This window comes from Panthera onca, chromosome D2 (genome assembly GCF_046562875.1).
Source record: "Panthera onca isolate mPanOnc1 chromosome D2, mPanOnc1 haplotype 2, whole genome shotgun sequence".
In the NCBI taxonomy this organism is placed as follows: Eukaryota; Metazoa; Chordata; class Mammalia; order Carnivora; family Felidae; genus Panthera; species Panthera onca.
In genome coordinates, this window is record NC_138349.1 from 74,832,922 (window position 1) to 74,859,463 (window position 26,542).

General features: G+C 45.4%; 1 protein-coding gene across 2 annotated transcripts in view; it reads right to left on the bottom strand.

Moving 5' to 3' along the window:
• The window catches only part of TARBP1 (tRNA guanosine 2 -O-methyltransferase TARBP1), a 90,277-nt gene extending 75,373 nt beyond the window's left edge, over positions 1-14,904 (bottom strand). The window contains exons 1-6 of one of the 2 annotated variants that reach the window (XM_060642845.3): positions 13,912-14,904; positions 8,177-8,274; positions 6,598-6,667; positions 4,217-4,365; positions 3,269-3,321; positions 1,656-1,753 (exon numbers count right to left, since the gene is read on the bottom strand). In XM_060642845.3, the coding sequence (XP_060498828.3) occupies positions 1,656-1,753; positions 3,269-3,321; positions 4,217-4,365; positions 6,598-6,667; positions 8,177-8,274; positions 13,912-14,851 (1,408 nt within the window). In that variant the 5' untranslated portion in view covers positions 14,852-14,904. The remainder of the gene's footprint in view (positions 1-1,655; positions 1,754-3,268; positions 3,322-4,216; positions 4,366-6,597; positions 6,668-8,176; positions 8,275-13,911) is intronic. The other variant, XM_060642848.3, reaches the window with a different exon arrangement.
• Between the last annotated feature and the right edge of the window lie 11,638 nt (positions 14,905-26,542).

Below are 26,542 nucleotides of genomic sequence, written 5' to 3' on the forward strand. Positions count from 1 at the left end.
AAATAATGGATCTAATCACTATTTATTTTTCTATTTTGAGATACAAACATCAGGTGCTCTGTCCTGCCTTCTCTGCTAATATGTGATTTCTTAAAGGACCCTTAAGTCATGCAATTAGCGTAAATGTCTGTTTCCTCTGATCATCCCTACAGAATGACTGAAGAAATCCTTGGAAGCTGCTGAAAGGAACTTGTGTTTCATGTTTTACTTATAAAATAATACTTTATACTACTTATTTATAAAATATCATGCACTTTGTTTCTTCCAAAGTATCTAGCACAAAACTAGATACATTTAAGATACTCACTGGAAATTGTTGACTAAAAAACTACCAAGTAAAACCTGAGTAAACAAACACTTTACCTGCCCTCTTGTGGGACTAATTAAGTTCCCCCTTTTGCCTAACACCTCACTCACAGCACAGAAGATGGCGATGGCCACGCTTCCATTTCACATTCATTCGACATGCTTACAGGTATCCTCTGCATGCTGGCTATGGCCACAGACAGCAGGCACTGAAACCCCGGGGGCGCTGACCCCCACGCCCTCCCTCGCTCGGCGCTGATCTGGGATGTGCCAATGTGGTCAGCACAGTAATCTCCGTATGGCTGACTTCGGGCAAACAACAGAGCGTCTGAGAGCTACCTTCTCCAGGAGCGGATTTTTTACAAAAGCAATCAAACTAATCAATTTTCCATAAATCTGAAGTTGAGATATACAGATCATCTTTTCCCTTTTCTCCTGACTTTTAAGTAGATATTACCATTGGTCATTTGTTTCACTATACTTGCAGATGAAATACAAAAGGAAACGTGCATATATTTCATACCCAGGTTCACTTTACAAGCCACAAAGCCACGAGTGAAAAGGACCCAGGAAGTAGAGTTAAGTCTTTCTGCTCAGCAAACAAAAGAACACTGGTTTTGATCTTTGCTTATCAACTTAACTCCTCAGAAAGGAAAATAAAACCCCAATGTGAACGGGTATTTCTAAGATATAAGGTCTTACATAAAACAACTGTATGTTTCTGTGACCTTTTAAGTTCCTATCTATAGATGGGCAGTTTTGCCACAATGGATATTCTGTTTACAACTTTTTCCTAAACCCAGGCTTCTCTTTCTTCAAACAATTTTACTGATTTTTAGAAAACGAATAGAGAAAACTAGAAAAGACAGCCAACTGCAGCACCCATTCTAAAATTACTTCTATGTTGGGGCGCCTGGGGTGGCTCAGTTGGTTAAGCGTCCAACTTTGGCTCAGGTCATGATCTCACGGTTCATAGGTTTGGGCCCTGTGTCGAGTTCTGTGCTGACAGCCTGGAGCCTGCTTCGGATTGTTTCCCCCTCTGTCTGCCCCTCCCCCACTCGTGCTTGCTCTCTCGCTCTCTCAAATATAAACAAAAAAATTTTTTTAATTACTTCCACTTTACTCATGCCAACGCTAGTAATTACGTATTATATATAAAGGCAAAAGTGTGCACTCAATTACAATAAACACCTGTATAATTCTGACAAAATAGGTAAATTCCGAAACAAGGAAATTACTTTGATAATATTGATTATAATAGTCATAGGATAGTGCTTATCACCAATATACTAAAAAAATTTTTTAAGCCTTAAAGCTAATAAATTAAAAAACTCTTTGCCAACACATACTCTTTATTTCTTCTGGAAGAAGAGAAATATAAGTGACTAAAAACTTCTGTAATTTCAGTCCCAATGGAGAACCACTTCCTATCAGCTGGCCTGGGGACCTATAGACAAATGAGGGAAAGAAACAAATATTTAAAATTTACAAATAAGGATACTGAAACTAGATGAACCATGGCTCAAAAGTCTTTCAACAACAAACATCTTTTTCTGAACCTGCATTTTATTTTTCAGTGAAATTTTGAAGCTCCTTCTGATTACAGAAACATCAGGGTCTTCTAGGAAAACGGACATGGGTTAATAACGTAACATACTAAGTAGCCGCGAATTTCCTTTTTGCAATAATTTCCCTGACACGCATATATGAATCTTGCTAAACAGCGTCAGTTTTTAAAAAGTCTAAAAATGATCATTTTCAATTATACTTCATTGTTTCCAACATATAATCCAATGATTTCAAATCTTTAAGTATTAAATAAAAGAAATAACATTCCCAGAAAAACATATATGGGTAATTAATTACTTCTGCAAGAGCATTTAACTATTCGCGTCTACTAAAGTCGTGGTTTTTTTCTGCTATATGCTTCCGTCAGGGACATTATCTGTTAATTGAACACATTAGGGTGGGCAAAAACTGAAGGCATTTCGTAATAAATGTGTCTGCCGGCTCCTTTAGAGGCACCAAGTAGGTTTTACTGCTCTCCAGCTGTCTAATTGCTTCACAGAACTATTCAACAGTAATGAGTTATCTGAAAACTAATTGGCAAATCAAGCATTGCTATGTTCTTTTGATATTTATTAAATGGGATTAAATATTAACAGCAGCACAAACTAACTTAAACATCTCAAAGAGACTGGCAGTGGGTGTTTTTCTGTTTAGAGGTACACCGAACAGAAGACCTGCAAGTATAAATTTACTTCATCGATGTTGGAAAGACAACGTAAGTTCAAAAGCAAGGGGAAATTCTGAAGGTATAATTCAAGAGTACAGATAATGCTGAAAAACTGAGGCCATCGCACAATGACAAACTTTTCGCTGTCTGACTTTTCAAAGTGGAGAGGGGGCAGGAAGTGATATATTCTGGACAATGGCAGCCGCTGTCCGATTTGGAAACGGCAAGGTTAGTGAGCCCTGTGGTATCAGATTGGCATCGGAGGTGCTGCTGTGAACTCCTGGCTTTTCACGTGGATGGAGAGGCAAATGGACAGACAGACTGACAGACCGACCCTGAAAAGGACACAGATGGGTAAGTCCGCCCAGCAGACAGAGCTGCTGGTTAGCCAAAGTCACTATAATTTGCAAAAGGGCAGAAAACAGAGCAAGGGGAAGAAAGTAAATAAACTCTGTGACCTATACTTTCCAGAAGCCCAAGAGTGGAAGGGTTCAAGGTAAGAAATAAGAGAAAAAGAAGGAACACTTGATACGCTAATAGAAAGAGAACAAGAAGAACCACAAACACAGAGGGACGTTGTAACAAGAAAACGTTTCATGTCTCTTCAGCAACACGTAAGATGTACCAAATGCATTAAACTGCCTGGTCCTATTTCACAAACACGTTAAATTTATACATCAAGTACATATTCCTACATTGCTGCTAGGTTACATACTGCCTGTTTACCTGCTGTATAGAGAGCTCTCTGAAAGTGCATCCATTAATGGTCCAATAATAAACTAAAAAAAAAAGAAAAAAGAAAAAAAGTAATCAATGTTAAGCTACAGCTGCAACTTTGAAAAGTCAGCTTTGCCCTAACTGCATATCCCAGTAGCAGATGCAGACGAGCTGGTCTATGCAAAGCTGATCTCTTACCCTGCAGGCTAATTCCATGCTAACCTCGGAGGGTCCCTTAAGTCCATTGCCACAACAAATACAGAATTTTCCCACCTGATAAAAACTTAGGAAGAGCGTTCATATAGGGCCAGGAAGGAAGAAACAAACCCCAAGAAGAAATACACGATGGAAAATAAGCACAGTTACAGAGGAAAAAAACAAAAAAGATACTCAAGAGAAAATGTAGGCTCCTATGCCTGGAAAATAAAATGGGGGGAAAATTATATTTTCAAAAATATTACCTGACATAGGGCCAAAAAAGCAAGAGTCTAGGAAGCGCAGGGAGGACAGGAGAATGTGGAAAATGAGACATCTCAAAACATGACAGCAGGTCCTCAATTAGGAAAGTTTACTAGGGTGTCTCTAAATAAGGGGTAAATCACTGTGCACCCAGTGATCACGTGACTCACCGGCACCGTAAGACTTAAATCACGGCTATAATTCTCAGTCTCCGCTTTGTGTGATTTCTGATCAATGGACGTATAGATGCTAATAAATACAGCTCAAAAGGCGATCTCTGCTTAATACAATAGCTAACACTAATTCAGGGATTCAGAACTGTGGAAGCAGCATCGTTATGCAAATCTATAAAGTGTTACTCGCTATGTGAGAGCCCCAATATACAGATTTTTTGAAGATCACTTATGATGCAACAAATGCCTTTTCCTCTCATCTCTTGACAAAGGGAGCGGGGGCGGGGGGGGGGGTGGCGGGGTGGTGGGGAGAAGCTGTCAGTACCTCAGAAAATTCTGGCGAAAACGGAAGAACCTTTGTCTCATATAGCTCCAAAAAATGGAGAACACCTTCTTTGGTCAGGATTTTATTTTCGCTTTCAAACATTCTTTTATAAATACACATATGCCAGGATGGGTGAAAGAGCCAATTTCCTGTGGAAATAAACACCTGATGTTGTTGACAGCTGATTCTCACATTATGTCGTGCCACATAGACTATAGACTCATAAATAAACACGTTTACACACAGATACGTTAACTTCATTAGGACACTACAGCAATGAGTTTTTAAATCATATCCAAGGGTGCTCACCGAGTGACCAAAAGGACTTCAGTCTTCAGTGTTCCGTGATCAGATAGTTTCACTTAGAGAGACCACAGGCAACTTTACCACCTCTACGGTGCACAGGGTTGGGACTTTAGATTTGGGGCCATTTCAAACAATCCCTGTCACCCTACTTCAGCCCATTTTTCACACAGAAACCTGAAACTGTCCCTCCTCCACTTAAAACCCTTGAGTGGCTTCTCATACGTGGAATAAAATCTTAACGGGGCACCTGGGTGACTCAGTCGACTCTTGATTTTGGCTCAGGTCATTATCTCTCGGTTCGTGAGATCGAGGCCCGTGTCGGGCTCTGCGCTGAGTGTGCAGCCTGCTTAGGACTCTCTCTCTCTCTCTCTCTCTCTCTCTCTCTCTCTCTGCTGCTCTCTCCTGTTCCCATCTCAGGGCTTCTGTACACAGTGTCGCCTCAACTCTGAAGTTGGACGTCCTTTCTCAGGTAGGCCTTCCCTGCCCCGCTCACTATATACTCCATTTCAGTCCTTTGTTTGGTACCTTTACAGAACTTATCATGAGACTTTTTTTTCACGGAAAAGAGACAAAAGTTAAATCAAAAATAGTACATCTGTCTCACCGCTTTTTTCCTAGCACTTAGCATATACTGGACACTAAGGAATTTCTGTTAAATATATAAATGAGTGAGGGCAAAAACACACAAAAAAATGGAATAAATATGTACCTTAGAGATTTTTTTTTTAAACTCTTTTGAAATATTCTTTAATGCTTCTAGGAAAAAAATTATTCAGCATTTTTAACTCCTGGCATTCTAGAAATAAATTAGTCCATTATTTGTAATTTACGCCAAGACGCTTGTTCAATGCTTTGGCAATGGTAATTTTTCAAAATCTGTCACTGCTATTTGATTTGGCTTGCCAAGAGCTGTGGGCAAAACATGGTAATAAGAGAATCATTTTAATAGTAAATGCATAAGTGAAATCACAACGGGATTCAATTAAATTCTAGCCCCAGGTGACTACAGATTCTTTCGCTCCGTGAAAAATCCCAGTGTATCCAAAAACAACTACAGCGCTTGGCTGAATAAAAGCTCAACTCCTAAGGGGTCAAACTATCAAAGTTGTAATTATCTAGAGAAGGCACTAAAACCCATTTACCTAGGTTAATTCTCACGGGTAAACACGATAATGTAACAGTTTATCATTCATATGCATACTAACCACTGTCAGCCTGCATTTAGCGGTTTTGTTGACTCAAACTTCATTTCATAAAATAATTTCAGGAAGCTCCGCTTCCTTCTGTGTCTCCTAAAAGGCTCTCAAAATACAGTACTAGGGAAGGGCTTAAAAAACCGTTTTCCAAATTCTGTCTTGGAATCTTCCTAAGAAGTCCAAGTGACAGAGTAGTAATTGAACCCCCCCAAAAAGTAACCAACAAACAATGAAACGGATCTGGAGAATAAGAATGGAGAGCAGTTAAAATAGATAACACCAAGGAGCTATTATTAAAAACGTAGACCACACCGACATCAAAACATTACTGAAGAGCCCTTATCTTTTAAGCCTATACGCTGAAATAATTATAGACAACATGATACGCTGTCTTGGGGTGGCTTCGCAGTCCCCGGTGGGGAAGCAGCAGGACAGGTTGAGAGAGGATACAAGGCACCGGTTGGCCACGTGTTGATCACTGTCCGAAGCTGGGAGAGGGGGTTCATCTTACACGCTATTCTCCTCCTTCTGTGAGGGTTGAAGTGTGCCGTCACCAAAAGTTTACAGAGTTAACCATACCTCCGACTCACAGAAAACTCTGCAGTCATTTAAAATTATGTTCTCAAAAACTATTTACGGATATAGGTAAACGCGTCTGGACACAAGCCTAAGTGAGACAAACGTTATGATCAATCAATCCAGAGGCGTGGGTCTGGAACGTTAATAGCCGTTCTCTTGGTGGCAGCAGATTCACATCATCCTCCTTACACTTTTAAAGTTTTTCCCAACTCTCTGTAATGAGTAAGAGGCAGGCATACAAACGAGGAGGAAAAAAGAAACTCTAAATGTCACAAGAATCAAAATAAAAGTAATCATTACCATTTTCCTCGGACACCGCATATTCAAACAGACTGTTGAGCTTTGGTAAAACTGGCTTTATAACATGGATCTGAAAACAAAAACACAACACCATATGAAATAAAAATTCACCTTTGAAAACTTCGAGGTGAACTTGAAAAAAGAAAATGAATCTGCTTTTCATCCGTTTATAGAACAGTAGCCCTTCTGGTTTTTTTCCCCGTAGAAAAACTATGCAGAAGGTGCCAGATTCTTCCAGTTGTTAAATCATATGAATTCTGGTGTATGAGACCGAGTACGGCAAGGCTAATGATCACAGCCTAGGAGAGAGTAACGGGACCGTCACATTTGTACAGTGAGAATCATAAACCACGTCATGTAATCCTCAGCTGTGCTGGGAAACAGGCAGAGCTGGTAATACCAACAGATTACAAAAAAGGGAAAAAATATTCTCTCTAGTCGCTCAAGTTGTTCAAGGCCATACATTTAGAAGTAGGGCCAGTTCAGAGTTCAGTGTTCAACTACTTAGACTACGGTAGGTAAATCAGAGTTTCTAAACAAATTATGGGGATCTTATGTATATACTGATTAAGGAAAACCATAAAAGTTGATTTGAATTTGGAAATGCTTTTTTTTAACGGTTATTTCTTTTTTGAGAGGGAGAGAAAGTGCGAGCAAATGTGAGAGGAGCAGAGAGAGGGGGAGACAGAGGATCTGAATCAAAGCAGCCTCCACATGAAGAGCAGCGAGCCTGAGGCGGGGCTCGAACTCACAAACCAGGAGATCATGACCTGAGCCGAAATTGGATGCTCAAACAACTGATCCACCCAGATGCCCCGAATTTAGAAATTTAGTGGTGCCTGGGTGGCTTAGTCAGTTAAGTATCCAACTCTTGATCTTGGCTCAGGTCATGATCTCACAGTTCAAGATTGGCCCTTGGGGCTCCATGCCGATAGCCCGGAGCCAGCTTGGGATTTTCTCTCTCTCTCTCTCTCTCTGCCCCTCCCACACACATGCACAATCTCTCCCTCTCTGAGAGATTCCTCTCACCTTAAAAATTCCATGATTCTACAAAAACTAACTCAAAGTTAACTGAAAATGACTTTTCAAGTTTCCACTTGCATGACTAGGTACACACAGATATAAGAACTAAAACAAGAAAGAAGGAAGGAAGGAAGGAAGGAAGGAAGGAAGGAAGGAAGGAAGGAAGAAAGGGAGACCGGCCTACAAAATTAAAGGGCAATTATTTGTTTAACAACAATTCATCTCAGAATCACCTTAAGTAACATTTTCCTCAGTGTGTATTTCTTTGGAGATTATTCAGAACACTGAGAAAGTAAAAACTAACACTTTAGAAGGAAATGTCAAGGGAAGAATAAACAAGGCTAAAAGTCTCTGAGTCACAATTTAAGTCGATTAAAAATACGCTTTAATTTCCTGAGTTAACAGTTTTAAGTTGCATTTATGCCAGAGAACAAAGGGCACTTGTATCCCATTATGCTTTATCCAAATTCGTCTTTTCTGCACTTTTACAAAACATTTGGAAAAAAAAATTAAAACTGCATCTACATAGGATTTGTTAAAATATGAAAACACCCACCTGATTTCCTTCTAGAGTTTCCATAATTAAAATATAGTTTTCCCAAAACTTGAGAAGTTCATCCTTTTTCTTCTCGGACCACCAAAACAGACTCGGGCCTGATGTGGTTTAAAAAGGAAAATTAGTTCCTCCTTTTGCGTATTTCTTAGGTTTCTTAATGACAGTCATTTTTAAAATCCTGCCACTGTTACCAGACACTGTATCCTCTAATAATGCAGGGTACCACTGTATCAAAGCCCAGAGAGGAAGCTCGGGCTAACAAGAATCTCAAAAGGAGTTGTGTTTTTTGTTTTTTGTTTTTTTTTCTTTCCTTTGCTTTTAAATAAGATTACTGTTTTGGAGTTCTGGGTAAGAGTCATAAACCCTGCTTTCTCTCCCTGAGAACCTCGCTGTAGCAGCCAAAGATTTTTCAGAGGCAAAAGCCCAGAAGTGTGGAGAAAACAGGGAAGCAGACAACAGCAGTGAAGCTTAGTTTGAAAAATTAGAGAAAAACTAAGCAGACTCAAGAAAAGTTGACTATTAAGTACCCACGGGGAAAGCCAAGAAAAAAATTGATTTCTACTTTAAAAATTTCCCCAGACCTAAGGAATTGCCGGCAAAAGCTAACTCTGTAAGTAGAAGCAAAAACCGAGGATAAACTAAAAGAGGATGTGTTCAGTGTGTTTAAGTAACAGAGCTTGGTGCCCCTTCCTGTGCTCTGAGCCAGAAAAAGCCTGGAAGTGATTCTCCGGAGAAGGTAAAACTGTGGGTCTCTGGAGGGAGAGGCATTGGACTCTGCTGAGGTCAGGAATGAGTGCCCTATGAGGCCGGGAATTAAGTGACCATGGAAGGACCCGGGTGCTGAGATCCCCCTCTACCTGCCCCTTCTACCACATGAGCCCCTCAGGTCCCAGAGTGCTGACCAGGACTTCACTATGCAGCAGCAGACTAGAAGGTCTCCGTGGAATCTGGCCAGCCCAAGAGGAAAGACCTGTCATGGGAGATCACCTTGCAGTGAAGTTCATGCAGGCTCTGCTCATGTGCTTAGAGACTTAAACTTGGTTTTTGGCTCCTTATTCTTAAATAGAAACAGGTATCTAAGGATCACCAGATGTCTGTGGGAACGTGCACATTAAAGATCAAGACCAAACAGAGGAGATTTGGAGAAAACACAACTAGGGGGAACAAGATAAACCTCAGGCTGCCGTGAGAAAAGGATACGATTAATAAAATCCTGCCACTGTAAGAACATTGTAAGCGCATTGTAAGAACAAGAAAGATCACGTGAGAATAAAAATTTGATAGCAAAAAACAAGAAGCACAGAGAAAGGACCAGACATCATGCTGAGAGAGTCACCCAAGAAATAGAACAAAGAGACAAAATCATAGGAAACAGGAGAGAAGATGCTTTGCTAACCAGTCCAGGAGCTTCAATATCCAACATGAGAACAGAAATAAGAAAGGAAGGAAGGAAGGAAGGAAGGAAATAAAGTAATTCAGGAGAAGTTCGCAGAACTGAAGAACATGATTTCCAGATTGACTAGGTCCACCAGTGGCCAGCACAGGGATGAAAACTGACCCAAGCCAAAACTGTGAAATTTCAGAATGATGGAGGCACAGTCCCTACTTCCACGGAGAAGAAACCCAGCACATATAAATAAACATGATTCAGAATGGTTTCAGACTGCGCAAGAGCAACAACGAAAGCTCTAGCTTCGAAGACAATAGATCAATGCCTTCAAAATTTTGAATGGAAACGTTTTCCAGGCTAGAATCCTACCCCCGGTCAAACCATAAACCAAATGTGATGGGAAAACAAAGGCATTTAGACATGCTTGGTCTTAGCTTTCACTTAGGATATAGAAAGCCACAGAACATTCCTGCCATACTGACAAAGGGAAAAAGCTGGACAACACACAGAATCTTGAACTCCTGAAACCTAAGGCTGTCGAGCAACCCGGTGATCTGAACTCCAAAGAGCAGAAAGTCTCTCCAAGAACAGACAGGACACGCAAACTGACCTACCTCTGGCCAAGTGCAGGAAGAGGTGGTCACCAAAAAGTAGTTTAAAAAAAACAACGAGGGGCACCTGAGTGGCTCAGTCAGTTAAGGATCCAACTCTTGAGTTCGGGTCAGGTCATGATCTCGCTGCTCGTGGGATCAAGCCCCACGTCCACTCTGCGCTGACATCACGGAGCCTGCTTGGGATTCTCTCTCTCTCTCTCTCTCTCTCTCTCTCAAAATAAATAAAGGAACTTGAAAAATAGAGAGGCAAAGAAACAACGAACGTTTGGGGAGTTTCTCAAGGCCAGGTGTGGGCTAGTTTAACAGCCTAGCACCTGGAGAACCGCAAAGGGAATCCACAACCATTCACCAGCTCAGTTCCCTTAGGCCTCCTCCAGCTGTTCTGAGAAAGACTGTGGGAAAGGCAAGAAGAGACTTTGCAGCACAAGCATGCGGGCCCCACCCAGGTTTGAAGGGGCAGCAAGACTAACTGGAGAAGCCCATCCTAGCCCTCCAAGGGTACAAGACGGTGGTCAGCTGCTTAAGCCTGTCTGCGCCCTGGACCCCCCCCTCACACCAGAGGCCACACCTGTCTGCCCCTGGGGGAAAGCCTCGCACGTCCCCATGCCTGCCGCAGTCCTGATACCAGGCAAAAGCTGGCCGCCCTGAAGGATGGACAGAAACCTGCACCGACAGGAGGAGACCGTCTCATGCCCAGAGTCCTGCACTGGGACTGGTAGCAGGTCTGCTGCTGGGAGAGGGCAGGAAACCAGCAGCCAAGACAGCAGATACAAGCAGAACGAAGCCACCCAAGGACAGGGTAAGGGAACTCTAAACCCTCCACTAAGTGGGAGGCAGAGGTGTGCTAGTTTCGGCAGCACACAGACTAAAAAGGGTAGGAGACAGAGGTTATTGGCCACGGGGGTGGGGGCAGAGATGGCATAGAAAGCTGGAACCCTGAGGTTCAGGCACATGGGGCCTGAGAAGAGGCTGGCGCAGAAGATATGAAAAGTCCCACCCCTCTTCACCCTCCACCTCCAGCCTTGCACCGAGGGACAAACATCAGCGGTCTACCCCTGAGGGAAGGACCCCAGCTGTGGTGTTAGCATCAAGGGCCTCAGAAAAACAAGTACACTGACCAAACCCCTGGGTACTCCCGACTTCCCACTGAACGTAAGCCAGCAATAATCCACAACCACAGCAACAACAAGATCCAAATACACACTAGTGTGACTCAACCCCCAGCACTAATGGCCTAACAGAGGAGCGGCCTTCTCTATGCATAAATATTTACTTCAGTCTCTACTGAAGAGAGTGACCCCACCGCCAAGAAATAAAACAAAAACCCAAACCAAACTTAGAAATGGCCCATGCATACACACATGACTAGGACGAGTAAGTTGAAGATGTTAAAGGACCTAGTGGAGAAGGCAGCAAGCATGTATGAACAGATGGGGATTCCCAGTGAACGGAAGTGTCAGATAGGAATGATGGAAATAAAAACATATCAGACACAACGGATTCTTTGATGGATTCATCAGATATGCTCTTAAAAATTTCGATCTCCGGGGGGCCCCTGGGTGGCTCAGTCGGGTAAGCGTCCGACTTCAGCTCAGGTCATGATCTCACGGTTTGTGAGTTCAAGCCCCGCATCGGGCTCTGTGCTGACAGCTCAGAGCCTGGAGCCTGTTTCAGATTCTGTGTCTCCCTCTCTCTCTGACCCTCCCCCGTTCATGCTCTGTCTCTCTCTGTCTCAAAAATAAATGTTAAAAAAATTAAAAAAAAATTTCGATCTCTGGAAAATGCTGTACATCAAAACAAGTGAGTAAATCAAAAAGGGGGAAGGTAAGAACCCCAGGAAACAAGAGTTCCAAGACAGGACTCAGGTGAAGGCAGATCTAAGAATGGCAAGCTGGGCACCAGGCTGAACTTCTACAGGCATCTAACAGAAATGATCAAGAAATGATCAAGAAATCCAAGGGGCGCCTGGGGGGCTCAGTCAGTTAAGCGTGGTCTTGCAGTTCGTTGCTTCAAGCCTAGTATCGGGCTCTGTGCTGATGGCTCAGAGCCTGGAGCCTGCTTTGGTTGCTGTCTCCCTCTCTCACTCTCTACCCCTGCCCTGCTCACGCTGTCTCTGTCTCTCTCAAAAATTAATAAACATTAAAAAAACAAAAAACAAAAAAAAAAAAGTGTCAAAGAAATCTAAGAGAAAAACCAGGAAAATTTTGTACAAGAAAAACTGAGACAACTAGCTCAAAATCTGAGGCTGAATTAGTGATACAGAGAGAACCAGATTTTTAAATGACATAATTCCAGGAAAAACTTGCAAGAAGGAAAAAAAAATCGTAGCTTACTACATAGATCACCTGTGAACAGTAATTTCAGTCATACCTTTATAATGTTGAATTCACATTTAACCAAAGGGTAACTATGACAATGGATGCTGCTTTACCCAGATCATTGGAAGACACAGAGGTAAGTACCAAAATAATCCATTAAAAGGGTACAAGACGTTGTTTTCTGAAATGGAAACTAGAAGCGGGAGAGCAGAGAAAAACTATTGCTTATCTTTAAAACTCTGCAGAATGATTCTTTAAAATAAATGGCTTTAATTTTGGTATTTTTAAAGTCTTCTCCAGGGGCATCTGAGTGGCTCAGTTGGTTGAGCATCTGACTTAGCTCAGGTTACGATCTCACCATTTGTGACTCTGAGCCCCACATTGAGCTCGCTGTCAGCGCAGAGCCTGCTTCGGATCCTGCTTCAGCTCCTGTCTCCCTCTCTCTCTCTCTGCCCAGCCCCTCCTTGAGCTCTCTCTCAAAAACAAATAAAATATTTTTTAAAAAAAAGTCCGCTCCAGTGAAAACTCTAATCAGATGATCACCAATTCGTGGCCTGTCAAAATATTTACCATCTAATGTTTTAGACAAACAGGAAAATCTACTCGCAACTTCAACCGAACAAAAATCCTTTACCAGTAATAGGCAGCTATAGCTGACAAAGTAGAAATTTTCTGTCTACTGAGACAATGTTGAATCAATCTATTTCCGGTCTTGGAGAGCTCAAAAAGATGACCGAAGGGCATGTCCACCCATTTCAGTGAACAAACCAATTAACAGTAAGTACCAAATGGAAGGGAGTCCTGGTTATTTCAACTACTCTTGTAGGAAGCCCAGGCTCAAAAGGTTTAAAAAAAAAAAAAATTACTTAAAATCAACAGCAAAAATACCCTCAAAAGGTCGACTTAAGGACTACACATTTAACCAACTTCAGTAACTCCCGGACAGAGAATCGCCAAGAGAAACTTTCAAAGAGTGTGACGATTTCGGCTTCAGAGTTCTAACACTCAAACCTCAATGCACTGGTCAGGGCAGGGAAATAATTTTTCTTTCAGTCTGATGGCAGCGAACCCTTCCTTGCTGTTAGGATGGACCTACCACGAGATCGCGCAAACGTGGTCTGTAAAATCCTGAAGGGGCTCAGTCCTGTTCCTAGTTATTCCACGGACGCAGGGCTCCGCCCCGCTCTGGGTCAGAAAGGTTAAGAAACGCTGACTGTTGTCAGCTGCAGTGATTGGTGACACACTTGGAGCACATCCTCTCGAGGTGAGGCTCCCTCCCAAGGTGTCCGGGCTTTAAGGTCAAGGGAAGGCACATCGGGCACGGAGGGCGGAGAGCTGGGTTTCCGAAGCGGGGGGGGCCTCCCCCCAGCGGAAAGCCAAGCGGGGTGGGGCCGGGGGCAAAGAGGCAAGTACCGTTTCCTTCCTGGGGGCCGCAGGCGCAGCGGGCCCCCAGCTCCGCCGACACCTCCACCGCCCTCTGCAGCAGGTAGCGCGCTCGCTTGCGCGTCAGGGCGTCCTGGGCCTGGGCCAGCCCCGCCTGCACCGTCCTCCAGAAGCGCCAGCAGCGCCGCGCGTCCGGGCCCTCCTCGCGCGTGCGCGGGTCGCGGTCGGCGCCGGGCTCCGGCAGCAGCCTCTCGGCCAGGACGCTCAGCACCAGCAGCCGCGGCCCGACGCGGCCCGGCCCCGGGGGCGCCCCGGCCGCGCCCAGCCCGTCCCACACGGCCCGCAGCGCCGCCCCGCCGCACTGGCCCAGCGCCGGCAGCAGCCGCCCGGCCGCCAGCGCCGCCGCGTCCTCCGCGGGCCCGGCCTCGCCCCCGTCCCCGTCGGCGGCCAGCGCCAGGGCGAGGGCCGCCTGCGCCACCCGCTCCAGCAGCGGCCCGTCCTCGCGGGGCCGCAGGCAGGGCCCGACGGCCGCCAGCACCTCCACGGCCGCCTCGGCGCCGGGCGCGGGCCCCCCGGCGAGCAGGTCGCGCAGCGCCTCCTCGGCCAGGGCGGCCGCCAGCTGCGAGCCCCCGGCGAGGCGGGCGCACGAACGCAAGGCGGCGCCCGCCGCCCTCAGCACGCGCCGGCGGTGGCGGGCCGGCGGGCCGGGGTCCGAGCCGCCCGCGGGGCGCCCGCGCAGGCCCCGCAGCAGCGGCACCAGGTACCCCGCGGCGACCTCGCGCGCCGCCTCCGGGAGCGCGCCCGCGCCCCTGCCGCCGCCGCCGCGCGCCTCCTCGTCTTCGAGTCGCTGCAGCAGAAAGCACAGCGTCTCCACGCGCTCCGCGGACGCCTCCCCGCGGCACAGCGCTCCGAGCAGGACCCGGGGGTCCCGGCTCTGCGACAGCAACGCTTCCGCGAGCACCCACTCCATTTGCCCCCGCGCGCGCCGCCGACACCCGGCGCCCAAATGAGGGGCCGGCGTGCGCGAGTGCGTGCGCGTGCGCGGCTGGCCCGGGCTCACGCCTGCCCGGAGGGGGCTCTCAGCCCGCCCAGGTCCGGCCCTGCGCGCTCTGGGGCTCCCCCCAGCAGCACCGCCTGCAACCCGATCCCTCTCGCCCCTCCCTTACTATTTTGTAGTGAAAGAAAGCCCTCTTTAAACGTCACTGTCGTCAGGGCATCAGCTCCATCAATTCCTAATTGGAGATGGGCCTGCCCCAGGGCCCTAAATCAAGCAGGCGTGCCTGCGACCGTGGGCCAGAAGCACACCTCGGTGTACTTCAGTCTCCTAGAAGCTCGTTTGCAAAAAAGGCGCAGGTTGACACCGCTCACAAAGAGACTGGCGCAGTGGGTCTGAAATGGGTTCCGGACACCTGCAAAAAACCAAACCAAACCAAAAAGCCATAAAATGAAAACTGAGAATGATTCAGAGGCCCTGAAAAGTACTACAGCTATGTGTTAGGGACAGGGCAGAAAACGATGCCAACGCCAGCCTTTGCGGGAAATGCCCAAGCTGATGTAACATGCAGATGTTTCCACATAGTGCTTGTGCTCCAACGAGCGATCTCAAAAATTGCCCATCTGTGTATTTTCTGTGCATCTAGAGCTACCCGCAAAAACAGAAAACCGCACCTTAGCATGTACCTTACTGGTTTGGTTCCTGGCTTAATCCTAGGCAAACGATCTATCACATGGGTTTTCTTTGCCTTCTAACCATAAAGATCTCTCTGGCAGTCAGTGGGGGAGGACACAAGCCCATCTTCAAAGAGCTTGACGTGTATTAAACATAATTGATAAGGTAGAAAGTTATTTGAAGTTAGGTTTTTTGTATATAATTTTGAGTTATTTTTACATTTCTGATTTTCCATAATTTGAAGTTACCGGACATCCTATATGCAAGATTTTTTCTGTATTTCAGACTCATTCAGTTTTCCGTTAATAGAATGCATACATGGTTCTGTTGTAAACCCACTAAGAATGTGTCAGTATCAATTGCCTTCGACAAATGTGGCAATATCAATTGCCTTCGACATATCACATGCCAGTAAATATCAATTTCCCTCAATCTACATTTTTCATATACCTAGCAAACAAAAATGAGCAAAACTCTTGAGCAGACACTTAACCGCAAATGTAGACCTCTGGAAAGGTCTTCAATATTGGCTGCTAAAGAAATTCAAATTAGACCATCAAAGAGATACCACTTCATACCCATCAGGATGGCTAAATTTTAAAGGCGGAAAAGAGCCAAGGACGTGGAACAATTGGAACTCCCATACATTACTGGTGGGCGTGTAAATGGGACAATCACTTTGGAAAGCTGTTTCTAATGAAGTTAAAATGTACCTCCTTGATGACTCGGCCATTGCACCCCTAGATATTTGCCTGAAGTAAATGAAAACATACCCCAACAAAAATGCTTGTGCATGAACGTTTTTGCCAACCTTAGTCGTTACCAAAAGTTTATTACAACCTAAATGTCCATCGATGGAAGAACAGATGAGCAAACTGTGACCTACTCCTATAACAATGCTATTCAGCAATACAGAATGAATTACGAATCCGTGCAACAACATGGCTAAATCTCAAAACTCTCATGCTGAACAAAAGAAGCCAGAGAATAAAGTTTACATACAGTCTGATTCCAGGTATATGAAATTCAAGAACAGACAAAAGTAATCTTTTGGGTAGAAATGAGAATGGTAGTTACCTGTAGGGAGTGGAGATTAAAACAGGACACAAGGGAACTTTCTAAGGTGGTGGAAGTATTTTATCTTGATTAGGGTGCTGGTTACACCAGGTTTCACACTTGTCAAAGCTCCTTGAATTGAATCCCCAAGATCTATGCATTTCACTGCATGTAAGTTTTACCTCAGGTTTTTTTTTTAAGTTTATTTATTTTGAGAGTTTATTTAGTTATTTTGAGAGAGAGCACACGCGAGAGCAGGGGAGAGACAGAGAGAGAGAGAGGGGATGAGAGAGAATTCCAAGCAGGCTCTGTGCTGTCAGAGCCCTGTGTAGGGGCTCGAACTCACAAACCGTGAGATCATGACCTGAGCCGAGATCAAGAGTCGGTCGCTTAACCGACTGAGCCACCCAGGTACCCCTACCTCAGTTTTTAAAAATGACTTACTGGGGCGCCTGGGTGCCTCAGTCGGTTAAGCAACAGACTCTTGGTTTCGGCTCAGGTCATGATCTCACAGTTTGTGGGTCATGAGATCGAGCCCCCATTCTGGCTTAGCAGTGACAGCATGGAGCTTGCTTGGGATTCTGTCTCTCTCTTTTCTCTCTGCCCCTTTCCCACTTGAGCGTGCTCTCTCTCTCTCTCTCTCAAAATAAATAAATTTTAAAAACAACCTTTAAAAAAATGACTTATTAAAAATACACTCATAAGTTGGCCTATGTATTCATTCCCTATTACCTACAGAATAACGCCCAACTTTAGAGCACACTGGTGGCTTCTTGGGCATCCAGTGAAAGCCAACCAGCCTCATAACCTAATTTTCCCTACTCTGCCCATGGTTCCAGACACATGGAACTCCTCTGTTGCCACATGTTTGTACTACTTATTCTCTCTGCCCGAATTATCTCCCCCAGTCACCGCTTCCCTGGCTCATCAAGGAGGGCAGGGGTCTCCTCACCACAAAAGCCACCTCTTCTGTCCTTGTGGTACTTCACGGTTGAGGACTTCCTTTTCCTGAAACACTGTTTTTCTCTGGTTCTCATGACCTAACTTCTTCCTCCTCTTTGCTTTTCTCGACTTTTCCAGCTGTTTCGTCTCCACCTCTTTGGAGGAAGACTCCTCTTTCTCTTCCTGGCCTGTTTCCAGGGTTACATCTTCAGGCCTCTGTTCTTCTCACTTTATAAGTTTTCCCTGAATAACGTCACTAAAACTAAAGTGAGCTCCCATTTACATGCTAACAATGCGGGGAGGAAAATCTATATCTCCCACCCAGATCTCTCTCCTGAGCTCCAAACCTGTCTATCCACTGCCTACCAGACATCTCCTTTGGCTTACCACCAGGGCATCAGTCTCAGTTTCCACTTTTTCAGACTTCAGCCTATTATCCTCATTCCCCAGCATCCTTACTTCTCACCAGGTATTTCCCATCTAGGGGAATGGCCATTTTCAGTCAGCTGCCCAAGTCAAAAACCCTGGGACCCTGTAGACTTCTCACTCCTTTCCTTGACTGCCACGTATGATCACTGCTCAAATCTATCCGTGGATCTTTCTAAATCTCTAGTGTCCCCGCCTCTCTGTCCCCGACTAATAACCTGAGTTTTTGACTGATGTCATTTCTTACTAAGATAACAGCGACAACCTCCTACCCGCATCACCCTCCACTCCAGTACATACTCCATGTTGCTACCATGATGATCTTCCTAAAATCAAACCATCGGGTGCCTATAGCCCTTTTGAGATACAGTTCAAATGTCATCTCTCCAGAAAGTCATTTCTTAATACCTCACTCCCACCAACAACACCCACCCCACCTAAGTAGGTGACCCTCTTCCAAATTCCCAAAACACCCTGGCACATCCACAGCATTTGTCATGCAGTGATATCATCGCAGGCTCACTTTTCTGCCCACTTCCCCACCATGAGCAATTGGTGGGGAGGAGGAATGGAGTTATGTCTTTAATCACATTAATCTGGCTCCTTGCATCTCTCGCTGTAATGCGCTCCAGAAATGCTCACTGACTGACTAGCCATCTCCAACTCCTCCACGAGGACCCAAATTCCAAGGCATCTCCGGAAAGCTGTTCCCAATGCCCAGTTCTGTACTATCCAAATCTTCCATTTCGTAATAATAATTTGTCCATTATCCTTACGATGAAGAACACATAGTAACATTTTTATGTATGTGTTGTTGCATTTAACTCTCAAAACAACTCATAAATGAGGCGCTATTATTTTTCTCACTTTACAGAAAAGTAAACCAAGAATGGGCGAGGTTAAGTGACTTGCCCAATGTCACGCAACAAAAAAGCAGCAGAGGGGACTCGAACCCGTGCCCGCTGCTACGTTACCTCTAAAACATCAAGAAAGAAAAGTCTACGATTAGTATGTGAGGTTTACTGCCTCATAATCTCTGCACTCCCCGTGTCTAGCAGAGAGTAGCCACTGGGTAAATTTACTGTCATACGAATGGATGAATATGTATGTTTCCACCACAGTTTACGAGCCCCTTAAGAATTAGGATTTTGCTTCAATTCATTTTGTACCCTACACGGCAAACACAGTACCAGAAGTATGGTAGCTCTCCGGTAAATGTTTGAAACTGGATAAACAAGAATTCACGGGCCCCCGGGTGGCTCAGTCGGTTAAGCGGCGGACTCTTGACCTTGGCCCCGGTCATGATCTCACGGTTCGTGAGACTGAGCCCCTCATCAGGCTCTGCGCTGTCAGCACGGAGCCTGCTTGGGATTCTTTCTCTCTCTCCCTCTCTCACTGCCCCTCCTCCACTCACGCTCTCTCTCTTTCTCTCTGTCTCAAAATTAACAGACATTAAAAAAAAAAAAAAGAATTCAGTATTTTGTAGTGGTAGGTGTGATAAATTCATCAGCCAGAAAATTTGCAGTGACACAATTCCTCTTGAAACACGAGCATCTGAAAGCTGAAATCCTTGTCGCCTGGACCAACATGTAATAAACGTGTTGCTTTGATAGAGGAGACTCAGACCCTCCAGCCACCCCTCCTCACCCTTGCAACTGCCAGTGATAGAGTGGTGTGGAGAGAGGTTTGCTGCCCCCGATCCTTGCAATTGTCCTGCGTCACCCACAAATGAGTAAGAGTTTATGGCGGTTATTTTAACGGCAAAAACAGGTGCCAGGAGAGACGAGCGTTGGTCTCCCCTGCCTTCTGTTTAGCTACTTTAGCTCAAGTATTCATGTATTCAACATTCTCTCTTGCTTCCCTTACACCCAAAGCCTGCCACGTGCTGTTTCCTCCAACAACAAATGTGTATGCTTCTGAGAAAGAAACCCTGCCCGTCTGGTGCGTGCAAATATCTGGCAGTGGTCCCCTAAGGAGCTACTCCCTAGGATGTGACCCCCTCTGCTCCACCTCTGGCTCTCACGGCTGAATGATCGCCGTGTGTGGGCTCTCACCACGCAAGTTGCAACATGCAAATAATTCAAATTTTTGGGCATTCGTTGCCTGCACCGTATATTCTAAATCTTCCCATGAGATCTCTAAAGATGGGTATCCTGGATTCCCTTCGAGGCTGAAATAGTGCACTTGGAAATGTGATTGATAAGGGAAGGGAAGCAAAAATAATATGAAAACAGAGAGGGGAGCAAAACATAAGAGACTCTTAAATATAGAGAACAAACTGAGGGTCACCGGAGGGGTTGTGGGGGGGGGGAGGGGTGGGCTAAGTGGGCAAGGGGCATTAAGGAGGACACTGGTTGGGATGAGCACTGGGCATTATAGGTAGGGGATGAATTACTGGAATCTACTGAAATCATTATTGTACTATATGCTAACCAACGTGGATGTAAACTAAAAAATAAATGAAAAGAAAGTGGCTGCAAAATGTAAAGGAAAAATAAACAAAATCTAATATACTTGTCTTCGGGGCACCTGAGTGGCTCAGTCGGTGTGGTGTCCGACTTCGGCCCGGGTCGCGATCTCGCGGTTTGTGAGTTCGAGCCCCGCGTCGGGCTCTGTGCTGACACCCCGGAGCCTGGAGCCTGCTTCGGATTCTGTGTCTCCCCCTCTGTCTGCTCCTCCCCTGTTCATGCTCTGTCTCTCTTTCAAAACTAAATAAACACTTTTAAAAAATTCGATATACTTGTCTTCAAGTTAAAAAAATAAAATAAAAGAAATACGATTGTTGGGCAGTGCCTCTGACTTTTGATCCCAGCTCTTCTCATGTTTCCAACTTAAAATGAATACTGCTTCCTTCTTAGCAAGGGTAATGGAGAGTAGTGAATGGGGAAGAAGAAGGGTAAGTTAGGGAAAGCCATCCAGGTAAACATTTTCTCAGATGGGTCTTATAGGACTGTTTGCGTGAATTCCGTTTGCTGCTGCTGAGGCACCTTGCTGGTACTTACCCGGATCTTTCATGATGCTGTGGATAATAGATATCCATAGAAAATAGTGCATGATGAACATCCATCCAGAAATAGGTATCCAGGGCTCAAAACCCACTGAAAAAGTCCTTTTTAAATGCCTGAATCTTGGTTGCATGCACACGGGCTCTGGAATGAATGCACAGGTATGTCACCAAAACGGATCTGGTTAGGGGCACCTGGGTGGCTCGGTTGGTTAAGCGTCCGACTTCGGCTCAGGTCATGATCTCACGGCTGGTGAGTGCGTCGGGCTCTGCGCCGACAGCTCAGAGCCTGGAGCCTGCTTCGGATTCTGGGTCTCCCTCTCCTTCTCCCTCTCTGCCCCTCCCCCGCTAGCGCTCTCTTTCTCAAAAATAAATAAACTTAAAAAAAAAAAAAAAGACGGATCTGGTTAGAAGCTGACACTTCCCGGGATAGGAGACGGTGCTGTTGTCAATGTAGTGCACTTTTCCATCCTCTGTGTTCACAGTTGCAAAGTGGAGGTCACGTAGAGAAAGAAAGCATAGCAATTACTAGCCAGATTTTAGCTGGAGTCTTCGGCTGTTTACCTCTGAGGGTCTAAGAAGGAGAGAGAGCTGTCTGAGAGGTTCCGTCTGCGACTTGTGCCTTGTGATGTCTCCCATGCCCCGAGAGAATCTCCGTGCAGAAAATTGCTGCAGCGGTACGAGGCGTAGGTTCATGTTAAGGGTGACTGGGGCAGACACCATTAGTTGTTAACCCAGTATCTTACCTCCCTCCTCCATTGCTCACAGAACCCTGATTTTGTTCCAGGTGGCAGTATGTTACACACCCTCCCCCTCTTCCCAGGGCAATGGCTCACCCTTAGGCAGCCAGCAGGACAACCGTGTCCCCTACTCTCCTTTCCTGAGAGTTAGGGCACAGGGGCTGGCTGTGTGTCCCGTCTTTGACAAAGAGACTTGAGCTGAACTCTGTTAGGGATATGGCTGGGAAAGCTTTTGCTTTCTGATAGAAGGAATGAGACCGACACTGCCCCAGCCCACCTCTCCTCCTTCTTATCTGAACACAGAGTCCTCCCTGGACCAACGGCAGCCATCACAAGCCCATCAGAGAACTCTGCATTAAAGGGAAGAAACCACGGGAACAGTCTGGCCTCCTTGGAGCTGCCCGGCCAGGGCTAGAAAGTATCCATTTCGGGACTTACTGTTATATGAGAAAAATAAGCCCCTTGTTTGCTGGAGCGTCTCTTGTTGAATATTTCATACTTATCATCAAGTATTCCTATCGGATACAGGACTCCTGCCCAGCCTCACATTATTTAGAATTATTGGCTCACTTAGCTCTGACATCTCCCTCTTTCCGGGCTGAGGGGCCTCTTTCTGACCAGTTGCCACCATCATTCCTGCCTTGAACCTCACATTCACCGTTGCTAAGCCTTGCGACTTGTAGCCCAATACAAAAGGAGGCAACACGATGCATCCCGGCTGGGCATCCATTCCTTCCGTCTCTGTTTCTCAACTTGTACTCAAGTAGCTGATCAAGGGGAAGTTTGGGAGAGACAGTCATTGGCCTCCGATGAATACGTACCTTCGAGTTCTGCCTTTCTAGTACGTAAGATCTTCGCTTGTGTTGGTCGAAGCCAGAATCGTGTTGGTTTTCACCTGGGTGCCGATTAGAATCACCAGGGATCCTTCATCCCCGGAACAGCTCTGCTCATAGAGAGCACCTGGCCTCACTCTGGACCAATTAAACCAGAAACTCAGAGCACGGGGTACAAGCATCCATATATATATATATATATATATATATATATATATATATATATATTTTTTTTTTTTTTTTTTTTTTTTTTTTTTTGGAGAGCTCCACAAGCTGGGTGAAACCTGTTGGCTTCTGTCATGCACTTTCCACCCTCATGGTAGACATTCACAGCAAATTGGGGGAGGAAGGGAGAAAAAGAAAAGTTAAATATTTGGGGACAAGCCATCCTTTCGACAGTCAGCCAATCAGTCTATTAGAGACAGATACTCCCACTTCTGTCCGGGACTGCCTTGCTCATCGGAAGATGCTTAGAAAGAAAAGCGTGAAGAGCCCAGCGAGTCACTGGCCTAACTAAGGGGAGGGAAGGAGGTGTGACCATGCTCACAGGGGGACACGTCCATTCGCAGTGTTGTCTCCCCTGAGAGTGCAATGAAACGATGCTGTGGGGGTTGTGAAATTTTCGATCAGTTCATCTCTCAAACACAATCTAAGAGCTTTTAAAACAAACAAACAAAAAATTGTCCTTGCTCCTACTGCTAGGTCCTTTCCTATCCTTTTCTGGTTTTCTGCAGACAGAAGGGGGTTCTGCATCACCGTGCCTCTCCATTCTGGTGAGGGCAGGACGACCCGCTGAGGCTGCTCTAATCCCTGGGCCCGGATCCCTAGGAGTTTGGCAGCAAGAGAGAGCAGGCTTAATCCCGCTTCTGAAGCAAACCATCCTGTTTCTGAAGCAAAATCCGAATTCTCGAGCTTTGCTGTGACTGTCAGTGTCTCTCCCTCTGCTGTTTCCGCCCCCGGGGAGAGGATGGCAGTGCACAGTCACACAAGGATTACTGTTGAATGATGAATTGTGACACCAGGGAAGGCCGCGAGTCACTGCAGGGAGAATGTGAAGCCGAGGGAGTCCTTGCCCACGGCCAGTGTGAGAGCGCTAGAGGAGCCTTTAATGGCGGCATTTGCGACAGAGAAGGAGGTGAAATCCATTACCAACTGTCCAGCCAGACTTGGACGTACCAGGCCCATCAAACTCTCGCCAATAATAGCTGCTCCCCAAGTAGGTTTTCCTGAAATACTGGGAATTTTCCTCCCCTGATAGATAAGTATGGATTTACATTTTTGTGTCTGAGCTCAGAGCCAGAGGGCATTAAGTCGATATTGCTGATTCCTCGCTTTGGGGGGGGTGGGGTGACAAGGCTTTTAAGGTGAGCTCTTGAGACAGTTTTCAAGATTTCACACAAAGCTATCGTGTGGCTCACTCTTTTTCCTGTGTAGTGAGGGCGGACGTGGTTTCCACCCCACGAAGCGGGTGCCATGGGTGACACTCCCCTCTGCAAGGCTCGGTTCTAGTTCTCGTGCAGTGTGGCCCCTGTGTTTTTCCTCACGGAAATATGTCCTCTCCTGGGTGTTTCTTTGTCAGCGTGCACAAACAACTTATGATGGCTAATTTCACGTGTCCATTCGGAGAGTGCTTTTGCTTGAGATTAATATTACGTGGGTGAACTTTGAAGCAAAGCAGATTGTGGTGGGCCTCATCCAATGAGTTGACGGCCTGAACAGAACAAGAAAAACCGGCCTCCCCGAGCACGAGGAAACATGGCAGCAGATGGCCTTCAGAATACATCTGCACTACCGGCTCTCTTGGGTCTCCCACCTCCTGAACTACACTGTAAACTTGGGAGTGGCCGGCTTCCATAATCATGTGAATGAACTTACAATAAATCTCTTTCTCTGTATATATATATATGTATATATATATATATATATACACGTGTATATATATATATATATATATATACGTGTATATATATCATACATATATCCTATGGCTTCTGTTTCTCTGGAGAACCCTGGCTCATACACAAAAGCTCCCAAATGCTTAACTACTTCTGAAAACATTGTTTACTAAATGCAATGCTAAGTAAAAAAAAAAAAAAAAAAAAAAAAAAAAAAAAAAAAAAAAAAAAAATTTTTGCTGAATGTTAGAAGTTCATTTTACAGACTATCGTGCTTTTAAGTTGCTAATCTCTTATGTTTCTAATGATAGGCAGTTTTAATTGTTAAGTTCAGCATTGCTCTCATTGGCTAATAAATACTACAGTGTTTCTGAGTTTGTAAGAAACAGGTGCTATTTAACTATTTAACTTCTCTCAATCAACCAACCAATTGAGATAAATTCATTTAGCATCCATCCACCATATACTACCTAAATGGTTTATAAAAGCCAGTGCGTGGGAGTGCCTGGGTGGCTCAGTCAGTTAAGCATCAGACTCGGTTTTGGCTCAGGTCATGATTTCACGGTTTCGTGGGTTCGAGCCCCGTGCTGGGCTCTGTGCAGTTCAGAGCCTGGAGCCTGCTTAGGATTCTATGTCTCCCTCTTTCTGCCCCAACCCTACTCACACACACTCTCTCTCTCAAAAATAAACATGAAACATTTTTTTAAATAAATCAAAATAAGTAAACAATTGAAGACCACCCTACCCTACACACACACACACAGCATTCCACCCCTTGTCCAGCAGCAGGTGGTGAGAACAGAAAAAGACTGAATGTCCTGACTTTAGGAGGCCTGATCCCAGAGCAAGAAGACTTTGGGAGCAGGTGGAGCTTTGGGGGGGGGGGGGCGGGGAAGGAGAGGAGGAAGCAAAAGTGTTAAAAAGAACAAAGAAACAGTGAGAGAAAAACAAAAGTAAGTTGTCATCGGACGTACCACCCCATCACCAATATCCAATTCCTTTTGCAAAGAGGAGCGGGATGCTGGGGGTGCCCATACAGGAGGTGAAAGAAACAGTTTTTCATCTTGTTGGCATTCAATTTGAAAATCTAGCTATCGGTAACCTAGTATCAAAGCTAGTATTTGCGCGATTTCTTCTATAACTAGAGCTGACATCGTGAAGAATATTAACGTCCGTGTGAATAAGCAGGACCATGAGTTGAGCACCTGACCACAGTTCTCTGTGAATATTGATTCCCCTTGGTTAAGAATGATGGCAGAACTCGTTATTGCTGCCACTTTGACCTTGTTTGCATTAGGGGATGACCGATGGCTACACGTGAAGTGAATTTACTTTGCCTGGGGTCTTAGCATGGGTCATAGCCCTGACGATGGGGCTGGCAGAAAGAGTCCACATCACAAAGGGACAATGTGACTTCAGGCTTGTTCCTCTGGCCAATGTCCGAGTGCCTGCAACATGCCAGGTACCGTGTTGGGGGCAGTCAGCATCTCTGTCCTCCTGATGCTTCTTGTCTGAATGATTTTGTGAATAGTTAATAACCGGTACAGTACATACTCTGCAAGACAGGCAAAGAGCATGCAGAGAGCCCACAACCAGAGGCCCCAACTGGTCTGTGTGGTAGGACTGGCTTCCCTGATAAAGGGTGTGTGTTAGCCGATAGGGAAAGAATGAAGGGAATTAGTCAGATAAGTCCTGGTGGACGCTTCCCCCCTGGGGGAAACTACGTGGACACCCTGAGACAGGAGAGAGCAGAAGAAAAGACAAAAAAAATGAAGGACGCGTGTGTGTGTGAGATGAGCTGAGAATTTCAGACTCAGCTCTAGGTGGGAAGCCACCGTAGGGGTTTTGGGGGAAGGGGGGAATGTTGGATGAAGCGATTTGCAGGTTTCAAAAGTGTGCTTGTGTTGAGGACTGCACAGTTGCGGCAGAAATCACTCACCAGCTCCCTGATTCAGCATTTAACATTCAAAGACTGTGTCCTTTTTTTGTTTTAATTGTGGCAAAAGACAGAAACATGAAATTCACCATTTTTTCAGGGTGTATTTCACTGGCATTGGCATATTCTGTTGTTATGCAACAACTACTGCCAGAACTCT